At 44.3% G+C, this 19,104-nt stretch overlaps 1 protein-coding gene across 4 annotated transcripts; it reads left to right on the plus strand.

The window, feature by feature from the left end:
- The first annotated feature begins 7,049 nt into the window (after nucleotides 1-7,049).
- LOC125718821 (nuclear receptor subfamily 2 group F member 5) lies at nucleotides 7,050-17,596 on the plus strand. 4 transcript variants are annotated; one of them, XM_048992933.1, is made up of 5 exons: nucleotides 7,244-7,366; nucleotides 7,592-8,442; nucleotides 16,045-16,325; nucleotides 16,455-16,701; nucleotides 16,922-17,596. In XM_048992933.1, exons 2-5 carry the CDS (start codon nucleotides 8,076-8,078, stop codon nucleotides 17,236-17,238), a joined length of 1,212 nt encoding a protein of 403 aa, XP_048848890.1. In that variant the 5' UTR covers nucleotides 7,244-7,366; nucleotides 7,592-8,075; the 3' UTR covers nucleotides 17,239-17,596. The 4 variants fall into 4 exon arrangements, with proteins under 4 accessions (XP_048848891.1, XP_048848889.1, XP_048848890.1 ...); XM_048992934.1 differs by lacking the exon at nucleotides 7,592-8,442 and having other exon boundaries at nucleotides 7,050-7,366; XM_048992932.1 differs by having other exon boundaries at nucleotides 7,051-8,442.
- The last annotated feature ends 1,508 nt before the right edge of the window (nucleotides 17,597-19,104 follow it).

Genomic DNA, 19,104 nt, shown 5'->3' on the forward strand with positions numbered 1-19,104 from the left:
AACGGCTATAAACGGCGCTTCAAACGGGTCGGGTGGCTCCCGAGGCGCTCCGCACCCGGCCTTGTTAAGCCCATTGGTCACAGACTCGGGGGCCGATTTTCCAGGTCAAAGGGACTCCCATCGTAACGAAAAAGCATATTTATTTTAGACAAATGTTTTTCTCATCTGCTGCCGTAATGGGATGCATTTGACGTGCCTCGTGTGAAACGTTATCATCTCGGCGGGAAACGTTATCATCTGTGCAGCGGTCCTGATCACTTTTTTTTGCGTAATGGCCGTAAAAATGGTGCGTCAGCCTATACCCAGGTTGCAAATCCAAAAGTTAGGGCTATTAAAGTGCTTAAAGAGCCAACCATTAAAAGGAGCCACAGACGGACTGGTGTGAAGCCAGCGTGACCTCATCTGGCTCACTGTTTGCTTAGGAACCAGTTTAATGCGAGGGTGAAATGTGAAGGTGTAATGGCGCACACATGTTGAGCGTGAAGAAAAAATCCCGAACGCAGGAGAATACGTAAATAGCAGCGAGAATGACCTCCGACCTCCCAGTTATGGCCGTTTACAAACCACCTCCCAAACTGGTCGCCTTTGACTGCCAACCCCCACCCCCTCCCTCCTTTGGGCATCTCTTTAGGCAGCCAACATTCCTGGAGAAGCTGAACAGAAGCCCTTGTTATGGAGCAAGTCCAGTTGACCCCTGGTTTTGGGTCCAGGGTTCAAAGGTCACGGCCCTCCGTCCAACTTCAGAGCCATGTCAGGTGATGCTGGCTGCATAGCATTCCCTATATGACGCTGAAAAGGAGCCACTGTTCGCTTGCATGTGTGCATGGAGTGAGTGTGTTGCTCAAATAAAGTCCCTGTGTGTGTCGTTGTCAGTCAATGTTTAATATACCCGAGAAAAACAAATCCGCAATTTGTTTTCAGGGTCCATCTGCTATAAGCCCCTAAGTTTAAAGGATTTCATCAATCAGTCCGGCGTGTTTGTTAATACTCTATGATTCATGCTAAGAGTTCCCTCGTGGGCCCTTTGGTGAACTGTAGATACATCAGCATTAGGTACAGAAGGTCAGGCTGCTTCATGTGAACAAAAGTGCAAACAAGTTTTTCATTGTTTTTCATTGTTAAGTGCTTAGCCAGTACTGTAGCTAAAAATGATTATATTATTGGCATTAAAATGCTGCTCTCCTTAACCTCAATTTTTCATCTACGTTCAGTGTGACAAATGTGTATTTGATTGTTTTCGTGGTCTGAGTGCAAGTCAGGAAGGCCATAGTGCTATTTATTCAAAAATTAAAAAAGGAACCCTTGAAAAACGAAAATAATTAATGGCGGAGCATGTGACCCCCCTCATCACAAATAAATAAACAACTAAATAAAGGGGAAGGACACTTGGGGGGGAAGGATCAGAGGCTGGGAGGGTCAGAACAGGAACAGATTCATCACACGCAGAGACGCCAAGCCTCGTGAACGTTACTTGCTATTCCTCGTTAACCCCAGTTTGCAGACGGAAATGGCATGAGCGGTAACCTGCCCGGAAACGGCTCTGAAGAAGGACCGCGAGCGCGTAGGACAAAGAGGCCTCCTGCTGGACAGCGGGTTCATCGCCGGGCACCGCCATCGCCGGGCACCGCCATCGCCGGGCACCGCCATCGCCGCTGCGTATTGGTTAACAACACAGATCTTGCCACCCCCTGCAGAAGGACGTCTGCAGGAGTCGCTGATAAGAAGCTCCAGATGCAGCTCGCAGCATCCATCTTGCTGGAGGGCATTTGGACCCTTGGCTGTGCTGGAGTTCAAGTCTTGCTTTAAGGACAAGTACAAAAGCTGCACGGGCAGAATGTCCAGGACTACGGCCCTGAGTCCCCCAGCAGGGACACTGGCCTCTAAAATAGGCCGTGATCAGTCCTAGGAATCGCACTGTGGCGTTGCGGAGCTTCTGATGTCACAACCTCCATAAATCCTCCAGCGAGGCGGTGACCCCCCGTTCCCTCCTGCTGACTTTTCATCCCCACCCCAGCCCTGCAATTTGTGAACCCAACAGTGCACCCCTTACCCCCAGCCCCGACCCCTGACTCCAGGCCCCGCCCTGCCAGTTGCTCCGGTCAGCTGTCACAAGGCGCACAGAGGCGTCCATCTTCGCTGTCGTTTTCCTTATCAGTCCATTTTCTCACGTCCCGGCCTCTAGAGGCCGCACAGGGGCCGCTGCGGGTTTCTTTTACATCTTGTCCCATTTCATCATGTTATTCAGCCCACATCCCTCCCCCAGAATTTAAAATATTGTATCTTTTGTTACCTCTCCTGACCCTGCAGTCACCCTGCTTATTGCAGTGCCAGTGTCACATGTTGTGTCACAGTGACTTTTTGAGCAATCGACCAGAAGGCATGGGCTTATTTTAAGATTGCACTGCATTTGTGGCTCTCGGGGTCAGTGCCCACCCCGCCCTTCCATATCTGAACTTGGCTGAACTACATTCTGCCCCCCTTCCAGCCCCCCCAGGCTTTGGAGACCATGACAGTAGAGTTTACCACTCATTAGAGCCTTCTAAATGTCCCAGCTGGGGTCATGCGGGGCTGATGTTAATCCTCTAGGTCAGTGTTTCCCAACTCAGTCCTCAGGGACCCCTCAGTCAGTCCATGTTTTTGCTCCCTCCCAGCTCCCGTTAAGGAGCAAAAATTGAGCCTGTCTAGTACGGAGCTGGGAGGGAGCAAAAACGTTAACTGTCTGGAGTCCCCAAGGGCCGGGTTGGGAAATACTGCTCTAGGTGACCCACGGTTCAGTCATACAACAACGCAGCTACAGTCCACACATCAGAAGGCTTGGGAAATACTTTCAATTCTTCTACTTCACTTAACTCCCGATGTGGTTCTGGTAATATCAACCTTGTATGCAAGAGAGTAAGCTATTATTAATGTACCTGTAGGTGCCAGATGTCTGTATTTACGTCTAAAACATGATCCCCATTATACTATAATACACTAATACTGGATGTTCTAATGAGGATAAAATAAGACGGGAAAAGGGGTGAAAGTGATGGAGAAGAGGACCTGGGTGAGGACCGCTGACTGCAGAGGAAACAGCAGCACTGTGCCGGACCTGTCTGTAAGCGGTAAGAGCATGTGCACTAAAGCATGAGCGAGTTCAGGCATAAAAATCCTCTGTTGGTTAAGCGAGAGTTTCTGCTGTTTCTTGCTGCTTGCTATCTGAACTCGCCATCAGCTGACGGCAGCGACTTGAGCTCCTCATTCGTTGTGTATAAAGCTCTTTTTGGGACTTCCTCTCTTTACAGATTTTTTTTTTACTTTTTTTAAAACCCACAATGTCCGCAAACTTCCTCAAGTGTGTAGGGGTATGAGTGGCAAGAATCCAACCTCTCAGCCCAGATTGTGAAATGGGACAGGCATCCTGCATGTTGTTGTGCTTGGGGTGAGAGGCTCAGAAACCCAAGCTCTTAATTTCATGTTTACATGAGCATAGAAAAATATCCAAATGATTTTAAGCTTTTTCACATTGAAACTCTCCTGTAATTTCCACGTCCTGTCAATAGAACACCCCTTTCAGCTGCGATTTGCGCAGGTGTGTAGGGCTTAGCGGGCTAAGCCTCTGTGCCTGTGATCAGAAGGTTGCTGGTTTGAGCCCCAGCCTCAGGGGAACAGTCACATGTCCATGACTCTTTGAGCAAGGCCCTTAACCCCCAGCTGCATGGTGGCTGACCCTGTGCTGTTACCAGTAAGATATGGAGAGTTATGTGGGATAGGTGAAGAGTAGAATTCCAATGTACCTGCAAATCACAAATAAAGGATTTATCATTGTGTGGGGGGTGCCCCAGCACGATATCCCGGAAGACGAATCCACAGAGTGGATGCACTGTTTTCACAGCCCAGCGTGCTGAACTGCAGCACCTGGGCGATGTCACCAAACACACCCCAGGCATTGCTTGAGTACATCTGACCCAACTCTGAGAGTAACTCTGACAGCCTGGTCAGCAGGGGTACAAGCTTGCGTACATGTCCCCCAGCACACCCTGTTACTGCAATCTGAAGCTGGTCGACTCACCAGAACGTTCCCCGGTAGAGCGACCGCTGCAGTACAGGATCATCACCCTAACCGTAACCCATCTTTACCCTCTTGCAGCTACACAAGTAGCCTCACAGACTGTATGTCCTCCCTCCACTGTAGGTCACAGGTGAGTAAAAGTTAGTTCACAGTTAATGTACGTAGCTTAGCCTAGAGTTACCAGTCCTGATTAAACACTGGCTGGTTAAATTATGTAACACTGTAGCGTGTATGTAAAATTAAAAATCTACAGCTTTTATTATAAATATTTTATTATTGCACATTTTCATCCTTTCATAGATTCATTGTTTTTTTTCCTGTCTAATTCAACCTCTTGTTGGAAGACACAGGTGTTGTGCATATTTATCAGAAGAAGGGTCTTTTAATTTTAGGAATCACTGTTGAAAGTTTCCACTGTTACCTTACTTAGTAAAGGTAGACCCCCCAGCCCAAGACTTATTCTGATGACCCAGAACATGCATTCTTATACATGGACAACTATAAGACTATGCATGTAATCTTTAATCATCTTGGCTCTACAATTAAACTGGAATGAACGTGCTTATTAAGAGGAGACTTTTCTTTTATGTTTCCAGATAGAGTTACTCTTAATTACCCTGCCCTTGTCTGAAGAATGCAATTGGTCAGCCTTCTGTGGCCCGAGGGATGTTCTAATAGTGAGTCAACGAGGCTAATTGAAATGGGCTTGGAAAACAGGTAGGGTTACATGTGACAACAATTACCGAGAGCAAAAGGCCATTCGTTTCGCCTGCAGCACGACCCGTGTTTCTTCTAAGTGCGCTCTCTTCCTCTTATTTTACTTACCTTTTTGGGGAGAAAATTCTATCCCTGGGTTTCGTGTTGTGTCCCCCTTCTCTGCTTGCATCCTGTTATGTGTATAAGCAAAAAGCATCGAGTACAATGAGCACGAATTCCTTGCGAATACGGAGGGGGCCCGAACTCTGCATTCTTCTTTCTAATTCAGCAGATTTTATGCGGTATTTCCCCAGGGTAAAGGGGAGCTAACTCGAAAGGCACACAGCAACATCCTGCACAACGCAAACCTGAGAGTCCCATATTTAAATCACATTTAATAAATCAGTTTGGCTCCTGCTGCGCGAACAATGACAGCAGTGAAGCAGTGGTACAAGTTTCATTAACTGGAACGTTTTATAAAATTACGGATTTAGATGCGCACCGTGACGAAACCTTTACCCCCAACAGACATCGAGGCGTACAACTCACCGCCCGCTTTTTAAATCTAGATTAAAACCCCGCGAATTAGCGGCCGGCCTTAAATTCTTTTTAAGGACTTAATGGGATTTCCACTCCTGGAAGTTTATGGACCTTATGGCAGAGCGCAGATGGGGAGCAAACGGCAGGAAGAAAAAAATGACTTAATATAAGTTTCAACTAATTGTTTGTTATGAAACTATATATTTGGCAGATATATAAATGTTCACATTTAAAAACAAACGCTATATATTTCTTTCTGCAATTGACATATTTTATAGGTAGACTATTTTAAGGATCATATATTTAATATATTTTCTCCTGCATTGTAATTGTTTCGTTGTGCCGTATTTAATATTTTCGTTGAAAAGAAAGTGTGTGTGTGTACTGCAGGCATATTCCGTCAATTTGCAATGGGCGGGAGTTTTACTAACATTTAAAAATGTTAGAGTCTGATACATTTTATCTAGGCTACATTAATGTTAAGTTACGTTATTTAGTGTATTTAAAAATGTATTTAACCTCCGAAGGCAAAACAAATGTTTAATTAATTGCATTGATTGTGTGATGAAATATAACGTCTCATATAGAAAGGATTTGAATATTTGCAAACAAACTGAAGCTCTTCTGACAAAAAATATTGTAATTAAACTGAATATCTAGACAACAGTGTTTTCACACGGAAATGAAAGCTAAACAAGTTGAATGGAAATAATCAGGAATTTATTTTAACGAGGCTGAATTTTCTTTCGACATTAACCTGAAAGTATATTTTGCCCTGGAGGGGTCCGAATTTCATTGCCGACACTGAGAAAGTTTATTTTATAGCCTAATGTGATTGATCTCATTATAAGTGACGTTATATACTGCGCTTATTGTTTTTCTTCCACGCGAATTCTGAACTATTATTGAACAGATGTAAAGAAGAGATGTAAATTTCACCGTGCGTTATCTTTGTCCACGTTATTACATGATGTTCACATTATCAAACATTACGCCGTTACACTCGTCATCAAAATAGCCTACAGTGTCCAAGAGCAGCAACCCTAACTTTCAATGCAAGTCCTCCAACTAACGTCCAGTTCTAAACACTCTAAAATATCATTTTTTGTGGTATAAGTATCTACGTTTAATATCCCGAATTGGATCGCTCTTCTGCATGTTTCCCAAAATGATTCCCATTTCGATGTGGCTAATATATACACAAGGCGTGTGCTGACATTTGTTTTTTCAGTGAGTATTATAATGTTTGATGTTTTTGAGTTAAAGGTAACGAAATGAAACATTTAAACTCCAAAATGGTAAAATTACAAATTGAAAATACTCTGAGGTTGTTTTGTATGTGTGTATTTGGAAGCAGTTTTTCGGATGATTTTTCATTTTTTGCAGTACTGTTGAGTACTTAATTAAATCAATTTCCCTAAGAATACTCGTTACGTTCACGTTAAATATATCTTTATATTTCCAATAAATGGCAAATATTGAATTTAATCAACACACATAATAGCCTACACATCACCCTGCAGTTATAAATTGCAAATTGACTCGTATGCATATATTGAAGCAATTTGCGAGTCTTCGGAACAAGATATTCCGTGTGGAAAAAATACACCACTTTTGCAAATGGTAACATAGGCCTACCTAACGGCAATATGTTTTGATTTTGATGAATTTTGTTTTAGCAACCTGAAATCTCAGCAACATTATACCCCGTCCAGTGGAAATTGCGTTTTTTAAGCAAAAAAAAAGTACCTTTCACTAGTGGTCTTCTATAAGTTAACTCGTAACTTGTCAACAATCACTGGATCTATGATGTGCACGCAAGGGCACTGACAAGCAGCCCTATTGGATGTAACCGCGCCCTTGTCTTATTCTGACCAATGGGAGTCGCCTTAATGTAAGCAACCCGGGGAATTGAGTAAAGAGAGCATATCCTTAAATGGTATTTCTGTCCTAATAAGGTACAAGTCCTGTAGAGCACGACCTTACCGGACTGTTTAGTGTCACTTTCAAGAGGTTCGTAATTATGTGTTTCTGAGATGGAACTGACATCCAACGGATAAACATCGTACGGCTCTATCGGTGTGTTATGTTGGAGGTGGTCGCTGTATAACTTCGCTGTATAGGATTTTTACCGATGTGTGGATGTTGTTATAAGCATTCCGTTTTCTGATGAGACTTAGTCTTTAAATCGGTATTTCGCGACGTATATAAATGCATGCTGATCCGCTGGTATAAACGTAACTGTGGTCAGTATATGTATATTTGATATATATTTTTTGGTTGTATGTCTTTCTTAAAACACAGGCTTTAGCGTTCGCAACTTTCGCAAGCCGAGGAAAATGTGCGATGTTTCGATGTTTATTTTGAAGCCGGAGGCTGCATTCTTCGGTAACCTCTGAAACTGGCTTTTGGGAACTGAAGTTTGATGAAGTAGTCCATCGCCGACGCCTTGCCTTTAACCGAGAATATGTGGACTATATTCAGGGCGATCTGAACTGTGGCAAAGTGCAAACGGCAAAAAAAACAACAACGTGTTTCTGCTTGTTTGGGGGATTCTCTCAGATACCATCTCTAACCTTTCATCTCAACAGCTCGTGACTGAAGTTTAAAATACAAATTTAAAGTGCGGTTTGTAAATATTTTAAGGGAATTCCGCTTCTGGATGAAGAGAGAAAGGCTTTCTAACCGGCATTATCACGTATCGTCCGGAAGGAGCTTTATCTTCCTGCGCTAAAGCAAGAGACGACTTATTGCATCTCTCGCCTAAGACGAACTGCTGCTAGGTAGCATGGCAATGGTAGTAAACCCCTGGCAAGAGAACATTTCGACAGATCCCGGGTCACAGCTGCAGATCTGCAGCCAGGAGCCGGGTGGGACACCGGGAACACCCTCCGGTTCCACCTCGGGGAATGATGTCCTTTCTGGAGAGAAAATTCCTAACGTGGACTGCATGGTTTGCGGAGACAAGTCAAGCGGGAAGCACTACGGTCAGTTTACCTGCGAAGGGTGCAAGAGCTTCTTCAAACGCTCCGTGCGGCGGAATCTGAGTTACACTTGTCGGGGAAACCGCGACTGCCCTATCGATCAGCACCATCGGAATCAATGCCAGTACTGCCGCTTGAAGAAGTGTCTAAAAGTCGGGATGAGAAGAGAGGGTAAGTCGTTGTCACGCTAGATCCAATTTATTTCAGGTATCCGGTGAGGATTTTCAAGGAAAATGAAGTTTCACCCTTCGGCAGTTTAATTGGCCGTGCATTAAAACAATGAAAAGTAAATTAAGAACTGTCGTCCTTTTTTGAGGGGGAGAATGGTCACGAAAATATCTTGGCGCTAATTGCATCTGAAATGAGCCTCGATCTTGCCGGATCTGTCCGATTCATAAGTGCACCGTCATTGTGCTCATCTTGGAAAGGGGAGCTTTGTGTTCGCCTTAATGATGCTGTTTGCTCCCCGACACCCCTGCTCGCCGCCGCAGCAGTGCGCTGCATTTACTGTATTGTGCATGATTAAGAACGGGTCAAGTAGTGTAAAAGAAAGACAATGACAAAGTGTAAGCAGAACACTGCGACTATTCAGTCCCATCGTGTTTAATCAGTCTGTTTGTGTCAATTTTAACACAAGGTTTCAAAATGCCTCATTTAGTGATTTCATATGGACAAAACTTTTTGAGAAATTACAATTCGTCACTGGCATCTTTATTTGCGGTGAAAGAGAAGCGAGACTTGCAGCTTTCTTTAGCGTAAATAGAAGTTTATGAACTGTGCGCGTGACCTACCAGAAAAAATAGCAATTTAAATCTAAGGCCGAATATTTCTGCTTCACTTATGGCGCAACAAGAGGTAGTACAGGCCTGCTATTTGCAAAATAATGTAATAATGTTATTTTGGAATTTGTGTTTACTCAAAAGCGGCACACTAGCAAAATAGTTAAAGCCTGCAGCTAATAGTGACAGAAGTTGTACTTCAGTTGTGCATATTTCTTCATATGTAATTATTTTAGTAGAAACAAACCAGTGTTTATTTAGATTACAATGTATGGCGATGTCTGTTTCAGTTGGGAAAATGAATGAATGAAAATCATTGCACGTTATAGATTTGGTATTCCTTTAAGTTTTTGGCCGAAAAGGGGGGGCATAACATGCTCGGAAGCGAAAGTTCTTGAAAATGCAGTTTGGCATTTTTGTGCCACACAGTTCAGATTAAGTCAAAGAATGCATTATTGCAAGAAGTTTCACTATGAAGTATCCTTCAATGTAAAATTGCTTCGTCGCAACAAATCAGCAGGAAAAGGCGACAGTTCGTGTTTCCGCAAACGTGTGAAGGTCTCGGATCTCGATGTACGGACATTTTCGCGAGCCTCTTATTGCCTGGGAGATGCGGAGCGCAGCGCTGCATAATCTAATTGTGTTAGATGGCCTTTACAGTAGTGAGCGTGCTATGTGTAAACAGTTCAGCCTGAATTAAAAACCCGGCAAAATGCTTTGCGCATGTAGGATTCTTACTCCGAAACAGACCTTGTTTAGTGGCTCTAAGTAAGCGAATTTATTAAATTATTATGAGTCTGCGACCAAAAGAAGAGTTAGCTTTTGCTGTGCACCTGTTTAATGCAAAAGAAACTCAGTTTGCAGTGCCTGTATATGGTTGCAAGTTTTCACCAAATAATGTTTTGCTTTATACAGTAAACACTAAAATCTCAGGATAAATTACAGAACTTTGTACTCAAATTTGGTTTTAGATGTTGTTTTTAATGCTGCGTATGAATGAGCTATAAATCAAAATGTAAAATGCTTGGTTAGGTAAAAACACGTTTTGCCGAAGAAATTTTTTTAGATTGTATATATTTAATAATACAAGATGTAGGCTTGGATCAGTTTATAAATATTGAAAATCTGTTTAGATATTAAACCAGAAATACTTAACCACTATAATACTGCATCAGTGATATAACGCAGGTCTCCGGTTGCATTAAAATGTATAACAACATCCTTGCTTAGCCATTAAAAGGCATTGAATGCGTCCCGATTCACCCTTGCGCCTTCCCCTTCTGCTGTGCGCTTATGCGTAAGTCACATCCTTTCTGCGGTGCCAGGAGGGTCACCTGACGTGGCACTTAACGAAGCTCCCCGGAAGATGCTTTGTGTGTTACAAGGACACAGGCCTTTTTTGTGTGACTAGCTGACAGGCCAGGATTCCTCTGCTGTCTGTGCTACAGCCAATCCCAACACAATATCCATTGTCGGCCTGTGACCCCAGAGGGCAACTTAACTTAAATCATTCTTTACAGTTACTTTAGGGGTGATCTTTGGGGTTTTAAGGGACACAAAGGAGCACAGTCAAGACGCAGAGTTTAAAGAGATCTATTGGTAATGCGTCCGCAGTTACAGGAGACATTTGGATTCTCCAGGAGTGTGGAGCAAGTTTCAACTCCAGCATTATTTTTCAAGGAAACTGTCTTTGTGTTGTTTCAAAGGATTAGAATCCACTGCTAACTGAAACAGCCTATTCAGTCACAATCCATTTTGGATATCAAGGCAGTGCAGTTAGTCCCAGATAACTGTGAGCAGTATGTTCCTCTACTCATTCAATATTATGAATTTGAGAAAAGCTTGTCTGCCGTCTCATAATGTTACTTGAAGCTCCAGAATAAGATGAATATAGATCCAGTGATGATCTTACAACATCAAGTAAGACTGTATTCCTGGTTTGTGGGGACAGTAGTGCCGTAGCACATACTTTGTGGAGTAATGTGCATTTTATGGAGAATAATATTACTCAAGTTAATCCAGTTCATTAAAGAGGGTGGTTTACGATTATCTACATGTCAGTAAGGGGCATGCAGTGCTCTGAGATCGCTGTGCAGCATATGTGCTGAATTCACAGAACAAACATTCAGCAAAGGGACTTGGCTTTTAACCCTGAAATGGCAGAAGACTGAAGGAGATTCATGCTTTATTTCAACTGCTGAAAGGCTTCTGAAACGTCTAAACAAAACTGCCCTGTTCACGCTTTTCCAGCTGGGGAGATTCACTTTGTTTATGTTTCCTTGTATTTGTCATTTGACCTTCTGCATTGTTGACACCTCTTCCCATCCCCCGGTGTAGTGGTGACCAATGGGGAGAAAGTGCATCAATGTCTGTGCTTCTGACGTTTTTTTCTTTCTTAAGGCAGTTATTTTGACAATTTTTTGACCACGAGGCTGGCCCGCTAAATAGCTGGTCCGTGTGTACCATCAGGTGGACCTGTGGGTAACGCTTCACCGTGGCAACGAGGCGTCGTGACAACGAGGTTGCGCTCTCCAGCATCCCATTTTCGGAGCAGGTGCCTTAAAGTGTCAGGAGCCAAGAGCAAAACAAAAGGAGCCGACAATGTGAGATGACAGTGATTGTGTTTGGTGGGCAGGGTGGTTTTGTGAAAGCACTCCGGGAGAGAATGTACCGCTTCACTGCTGCTGGGTCGCGGTCTTGGTTGCGAATTGTTAATCAGCGCCGGGGAGGCTTGCAATAAGCAGACTGACCATGTTAAATATCACCTTCGCGAGCGGTTTACAGAAGTGTCAATAAACTGCAAGATTTTCGTCAGCGTCAAAACGACCATTTATTAAGTCCACTTATTGTAAAGGTTGCCGCTGTCATTATCTGCAGAGAATGACTGTGATTAATGAATCCATTCAGCAGCTGTGTTTTCTGATACACAGGGTACAAAAGTGGAGGTCTGCATCTTTCTAGGGTTGCTGTTCACATGGACAAACTACACGCCATGGCTTGTGTTTGGTTCTGGGTCAGAGCCGATGGACAAATCACATCCATTTCCTGCTTGTGAGACAAGTTAACAGGTCAGCTCCTTGGAATGTGACTGATTCCTGGGGAGGGCAGCTTGCGGGGCCCACAGGGGGGTCGTATGCGTTTCGGCCCCCTGCTCTGCACTTGCCTTGTTCTGTAAGCTGTATGGCAAGTCGGTCGGAGAGTCACACTCCTAATTGGCTGGCCCCCTCAGGCTTGCCAGTGTTCATTGGCTCATACAGGTCCTGAAGACCTCGCTACTGCAGACGGCTCGCTTGGGTGGGGCCAACAGCCAACAGGCTCTTAATGACGTTTCATCCATCTCAGCCCAGCTTACACACACGCATTCCTGACAGCCTGAACCACCCCCAGACATGGCGGTGCGTGCTGGGGGGCCACGCTGCCAGTTGGTGATGTGGGTCCAAATGTGGGGCTTCTGGGTGGGGTGGGGGGGTCAGCAGTGCTGCTGGCTGCAGCTTTATCTTCATTGCAGGAGTTGCGATGAGCTATAGGCTCTCCTGTTATTTGCTATTGACCTCCAGCTAAGAACCCCATACTTAAGAGAGAGGGAAACAGTGATCCTGTTCTGTGGAACCCATCCTGAGTCCAGTTGGACCCTCATTGCCACGACCCCCCACAGTACCTGTTCCCACGCCTACCAAGCCGCCAGGTCTGTTTCTGCACTCAGATCATCACTGCCCCTCCCCGGCTGTCCTTATATCCAGCGAACAATGTTATTAACTAAAATGTAATGAGCCTTACCCTTATGCTCTCTTACGCCCCTCCATGGAGGAACACAAAAGCGCACATGTAATTGTCTCCATTCACTTGGATTCAACCGCAATGTAATTTGCAGCTAAATTTGCTTGGGTAGATCAGACAGAAAATTGATTTTCCATGTCTGAAGATGAAGGAGAACATCTTGGTGCTTTGACGGCGGGGGTTGTCACCAGTGTTTTTCCGCACTACGTATCTCTGTTGTGGTGGGGGCTATGGGACAGCGGTCGCCACTATACCCTAGCTGGATTATCACTGGGTAACCAGCACAGTCACTAAAGGAATCCTTGGTTTCCCTGTTTTTTTTTAACAATTTAGGTGCTACAGATTCTTTATACTGCATGCAGTATCAGAGAATTTGTGTAAATAACTAGGTTATACGGTGACCAGATAATGCTTGTTAGAGAAGACACCCTGAGGTACTTCAGATTTTACAAACTACTTTCCAATTGAAAAGCTCCTGTGCATGGTTACATAGTTCAGTTTGTCTTGTGCTCTGACTGGTTTGTTTCCTTGATTGAAAGACTCATCCAGCTGTTTCACATTAACATTAGTGACACATGCATGATTACAAGAGACTGACCAATCAGCACACAGCAAGAACTCAGTGCTTAAGTGCAATACAGGTCTCTTTAACTGAAATGGTAGTTTACAAATCCTGTCCTAGCTCCCATCCCTGACATGGATTATCTGGTCAGCCTACTATGTCACCTTATAAATAATTTGCATGATTACTGTGCACAATAATTAGTACTAAGATACAAGTATTTTGGAATATACTTCCCGAATGTGACAGAGAACAGTCCCGTACATTTTTTTTTGCCTTTTAATAAAAAAGTTATGTGGTTGTGAAAGACCCTGCCTGTGTGCAGGAGGTCATTGCTTGATATTTTTGAGATCACATGCTTGTGACAGAGTCTGCACATCTTTCATGCTAATAATCAGATAATAAAGTGGCGCTTATTGCCAATCATTTGCTTGGCTATTTCATAGCCATAAGTTTGTGTGGTATTTTTAGATAAAAAAGTGATCATACCTCCCAGTAAAACTATCCACAACTGTAGTAAAAAAACAATCCCTTCCCTCAGCCCCTCACCTTGAGCAGTCCATAATTAGCCTGTAGGGTTTGGCCCCTTTTGGGCTTGTCAGTTATAAACCATTTTTATCCGCATGCCCCCCTCCCTCACTCCAGGGGCTTGCTCTGCACTGCGCCATATCTTCTAGTATTTGTCGGCCACATTTTGGCTTTACAGGGGGCACCCTTGAGTTACATTCTCTTCATCCTGTACATGGAGTTTGAGAGAGAGATGCTCCTGATTGTCTTGAGGAAGCCCATTCATTCTGAAACTCCATCTCTCAGAATGGACACACAACGAAATGTGTACCAGTTGCATGCTTTTCCATTTGGCATTCACAAGGCGCCAGATTGGTGCTCTACGTGCCAATCAGTGGGAGCTTTTCCAGCCAACCAATGGCGGTAGCCCCTGCTAGATGACATACCTACGGTTCAGGTAATTCCTGCTTTAGGCTTCTGACTGTCACTGTCATGAGTGAGTGAATGAGCCCACGGCAGGACTGTCAGCATGTCAGGGAGATGACTTCACAAGCGAAGGATCGCAGTTCTGCAAAAACAGTCCCTGCGGCTTGATGGTGACAAAGATTACATGCTGAGGATTACATGCTGGCTGTTTCTGTGGTTAAATAGAACCTGCAAGGTTACGAGGGAAAACATTACTATTATCACGTAAGGAAATGTCTAACTAAGAACGTCTAAATTTCAAGACACTAATAAAAGTATTACTTACCTCTGAAACTGGACTATTTTTATAAAGGGCTAATATTTTGTAAATATTCATTCAAAATATGGCTCATTTTAATCTAAAAAATCTGGCATTTTAGCTCTGCATCTGTGTATGATATCCTTAGAATGTGTAATAATTTAGTAAACATATATGAGGAGATATACCGTACCAGTCAATAGTCTGGACATGCCAAGCCGCCTACAAAGGATAGTGATAGAGTGTCACATCACATGACCTGGCCACCTCACCTTAAATTGAAATAGTTGAAATGGTTTTGGAGGAGTTTGAGCAGAGAGTGAAGGAAAAGCATCAGAAGAAGCCACCTCATGTAGAGGAGAAAGTAGGGTTAGGGTTAGGGTTAGGGTTAGCCAGTCCTTGGAGCAACTGGGGATAAGGGCCTCTAGGACTCAGTGATGTGATCACTCTGCCGCCCAAAGGATTTGAACCAACCTTCTGAGTCCCCCCCCCCCCAGTAAATTCATTTTCTTGTTTAATACTGTTTTTCGTCAGTGCTTAATTTCAAATTATCTTATAGTTTCTTTATAGTTATTATAAAATGTAGAGAATAGTACCAATAAACCTCTTTGTATGGCACTATATATATATATATATATATATATATATATATATATATATATATATATATATATATATATATAGTATATTTACACACACACACACAATTATTTTTCAATAAACAATTGTTGTCCTTCAGGCATATTTATTTGATATATAACTGGAATAATTTGTAGCGTCAGAGTAATACTAATGTTGTATTTTCTAATATGAAGTAATACATTTGTTCATGTTATTATTATTGAAAGTCATGCAGGTCTAATCTTTTTTTAATTAGCTGCACTCTTTGGGAGTCTGTCACTCTGGTTGTGGGTTTGTTAAGTTTCTCGTCACTTGGAGAGCAGCCACCGGCGTGTGCTTAAGTGTGGATTTACTTCACAGGGTGCAGTGATGCTGCTGAAATCTCACGAGACCATAGCAGGGATTGTAACTTATGCTTACGGACCCTTTTGTTGGACCGAGTGATGTCACACACAGAGCAGCTCGGCAGTAAACATGACGAAGGGAGAAGCAGTCTGGTCTTTATAGACCACTTTCCACTAAGATAAAGGGTTAAATGAAAGTTGAAGGTCTGCCAGCCAAAAATCAATAATCAGTCCGCATAATATGGCCAATAGCCAATACCAATTCGTCTGATTATGGGCTATGGATGTCTGACTACTTTGACCCTTTAAGTTCGGCAGAAGTGCAAGGCCAGCATAAACACATTGTATAGTGCATTACTTGGGTTTCATAGTTTAAGAATGAGTAGTTAATTTGCTGGAATTTTTAACCTGAGTAAAATTTTTAATATTTCCCGCTTCTCTGTCCTTGTCATTCCCCAGCTGTCCAGCGGGGGCGCATGTCCAACACCCAGTCCAGCCCCGGTCAGTACTTGGCCAATGGCAGCGAGCCATACAACAGTCAGCCCTACTTATCAGGCTTCATCTCGCTGCTGCTGAGGGCCGAACCTTACCCCACATCACGGTATGGCGCCCAGTGCATGCAGTCCAACAACCTGATGGGCATCGAGAACATCTGCGAGTTGGCTGCCCGGCTGCTCTTCAGCGCCGTGGAGTGGGCCAAGAACATCCCCTTCTTCCCAGACCTTCAGCTCATGGACCAGGTGGGACCTGTCAATACGATTCGTGCATTAATTCTGTAAACATCTGTTTCACTATAAACTACTGGAGCAAACTCAATGACGGTCGGTATAGGGCGTTTGTAACATATGGCACCCCTCCCTTGTCCCTAGGTGGCACTGTTGCGCATGTCTTGGAGTGAGCTCTTTGTGCTGAATGCCGCCCAGTGCTCTATGCCTTTGCATGTGGCGCCCCTGCTGGCGGCTGCCGGCCTGCACGCCTCGCCCATGTCCGCCGAGCGCGTGGTGGCCTTCATGGATCACATCCGGGTCTTCCAGGAGCAGGTCGAGAAACTGAAGGCGCTGCAGGTGGACACGGCCGAATACTCCTGCCTCAAGTGTATCGTGCTGTTCACCTCAGGTCAGTACCCAGACAGGTGGTAATTGGGAAGGGTGTCAGCCAATTACACAAGACAGAAAGAAGGACTGTTTGTCTACCATCTCAAATCAAGCATAATGACACGCATTTGGCCTCCAAAGAGTGGTCTTTGTTGGTCCTACACGAGTGAGATTTCTGAAGGCAACAGCTTAAGAAGAGACATACTTCTGAGCTTGTAATGGTCCTCGTTTTTTGTCTGCAGACGCTATGGGCCTTTCGGACGTGGCTCACGTGGAGAGCATCCAGGAGAAGTCTCAGTGTGCCCTGGAGGAGTACGTGCGTAACCAGTACCCCGGGCAGCCTAACCGCTTTGGGCGGCTGCTCCTACGGCTACCGTCGCTGCGCATCGTCTCCTCGCCGGTCATCGAGCAGCTCTTCTTCGTGCGTCTGGTGGGGAAGACGCCCATCGAGACACTGCTGCGCGACATGCTGCTGTCTGGCTCCAGCTACAACTGGCCCTATGTGCCCGTACAGAGGGACCGGCCGCTGTCCCTCCACTACAACGAGAACGGACCTTGACCTCCCCCCGTGTCACCGCACCCTGCCTCGCTCAGGGACCCAGCCCTCGGGACACATCACACATTTCATTCTACAGTACTGCTTAATCATGAGGTCGTGTCTCCTATGAAGATGTGTGACTTACTGATGAAGCCTCCACTTAGACTGTTTGGAACTACAGTTGGCATGGCGTCACCACGAGAATCGGGACACTTTGATTTATACCAAACGTTCTGTGTTTCTGATCCTGCCAGGCAGTTCCAAAACCTCACATCCAGTGCCTAGTTTGCTGCAACGTCATGGAAAACTCATGATAATAAGTTGGATGGTCACCAAAACCAGCGAATGAAACTGGTCCATATTTTGGCTCAAGCAGATTCGGGTTATTGTGGGGGGGGGGGGGGGGTGTCCAAAACTCAAAAGCCAAACTAAACACTTAGTGCTGGCTGTGTAGGACTATATCTTGGGTAAAGGGCATAAATTAATATCTAATTAATGAAATTAAGGGACCTATTTTTTTTTTGTTTTGCCCCAATAAGTGTGACCAGTGCCATGTGCAATGGGACGGACCCAAATTATTAAAATTTGGGAAAAATCAAAAAGTCACGGTGGACAGCTCATGGAGGGTAAATGTGACCGTAAACGGTTCCGAGCATCTGTGGTGCAACTACTCAACCTCTAGTACAGCGTTGGTGGACTTGGCAGAGGGCTGGTAAAGTTAGCTGGCCTCCAGAGCCTGGTGGCTAGGCAGGGTTTGCCTCTTGTAGGGTAGGTGTCCATTTTTGTGTTGTTCTCAGTGAATCAAAGTATGCAAATGTGGGTGGGGTGGGGGGTGGACTTCTATTGTGACGCATGGAAGTATCATGAGGAGAACTGGAAAGGTTGGTAAGTGGAATCGTAAGCCATTTGACGGTAGATAGGACTCTCTCTTTTACTGCTCTTAGTTTGAGGAATGTTTCTAGTAGACATTGTGTTTCTTCTCTTTAATGATATATGAGGACTGATGCATTGAATAAAAAAAAAAAAGTTGGTGGATCCATGAATAAAAATGGGTGACTATCCGAATGCCCTGTGATTGTTTTGTTTGGACTGTGACTCCCCACTTGCCCCCCTAAAGACTTGCATCTAGAAAAAAGGCTCTTCTTGATTCTTACACTGACTCCATAGCGCTCTGACTCCATAGCGCCTCTTTCTCGTACGTTCTCTTTAATGTCAGTGTCAGGTGGTCAGTTGCGGTCGGTTCTGCCACGGCTTTTGTCGAGATCTGTGATTGACCATCTATCTGAATATTGGGTCAACACAGATATTAATAGAGCTGCTTAGAACAGTGTCTCCCAGTCCAGTCCTTGAGGACCTGCAGACAGTGGACTATCTGGCTGCGAGCTGTGGAGCAGCAAGAACGTGGACCGTCTGTGGGTCTTGGAGAACCAGGTTGGGAAACACTGGCTTATAAAGACAGTAACGATACTTCAGTGGCTTTCATACTTATACCAAAATCAGATTAAAATACTGCTTGAGGGTTTAACAGTGATAACCCACCTTTTACCCAATTTCAGCCACAACATCCTGCGTCACACATTCTGTAATAAGTACTGTAATGACTGTAATCCCTCCCCAGCCATAATGTATGTATGGGAGCACTTTCCTGTCCACGGTGGAATACTGGGTCCACATTATTATATAGAATATGGCTTCAATCATCTACTTTTTTCCATCTATTTCTGGAATGTAAAGTAAGAAAAGACCTGTTTGTTATCACACTTCTTACATGGAAAATAGACTTTCTGAGCATATTAGTTTCTTACAGAAGTGGCTGAGATGTACAACAGAGCTTGCATCTGAAAGTAATACCAAATGTATGGAGCTGATGCTTCATATTCAGGGCAG

Source organism: Brienomyrus brachyistius, chromosome 23 (assembly GCF_023856365.1).
Source record: "Brienomyrus brachyistius isolate T26 chromosome 23, BBRACH_0.4, whole genome shotgun sequence".
Lineage (NCBI taxonomy): Eukaryota > Metazoa > Chordata > Actinopteri > Osteoglossiformes > Mormyridae > Brienomyrus > Brienomyrus brachyistius.

Bases quoted from the DNA above. Each gene is read 5' to 3' on its own strand.
- LOC125718821 (XM_048992932.1), top strand. From the start codon at position 8,076: ATGGCAATGGTAGTAAACCCCTGGCAAGAGAACATTTCGACAGATCCC. The intron at 8,443-16,044 runs GTAAGTCGTTGT...GTCATTCCCCAG, and splicing joins AGTCGGGATGAGAAGAGAGG to CTGTCCAGCGGGGGCGCATG. The intron at 16,702-16,921 runs GTCAGTACCCAG...TTTTGTCTGCAG, and splicing joins TATCGTGCTGTTCACCTCAG to ACGCTATGGGCCTTTCGGAC.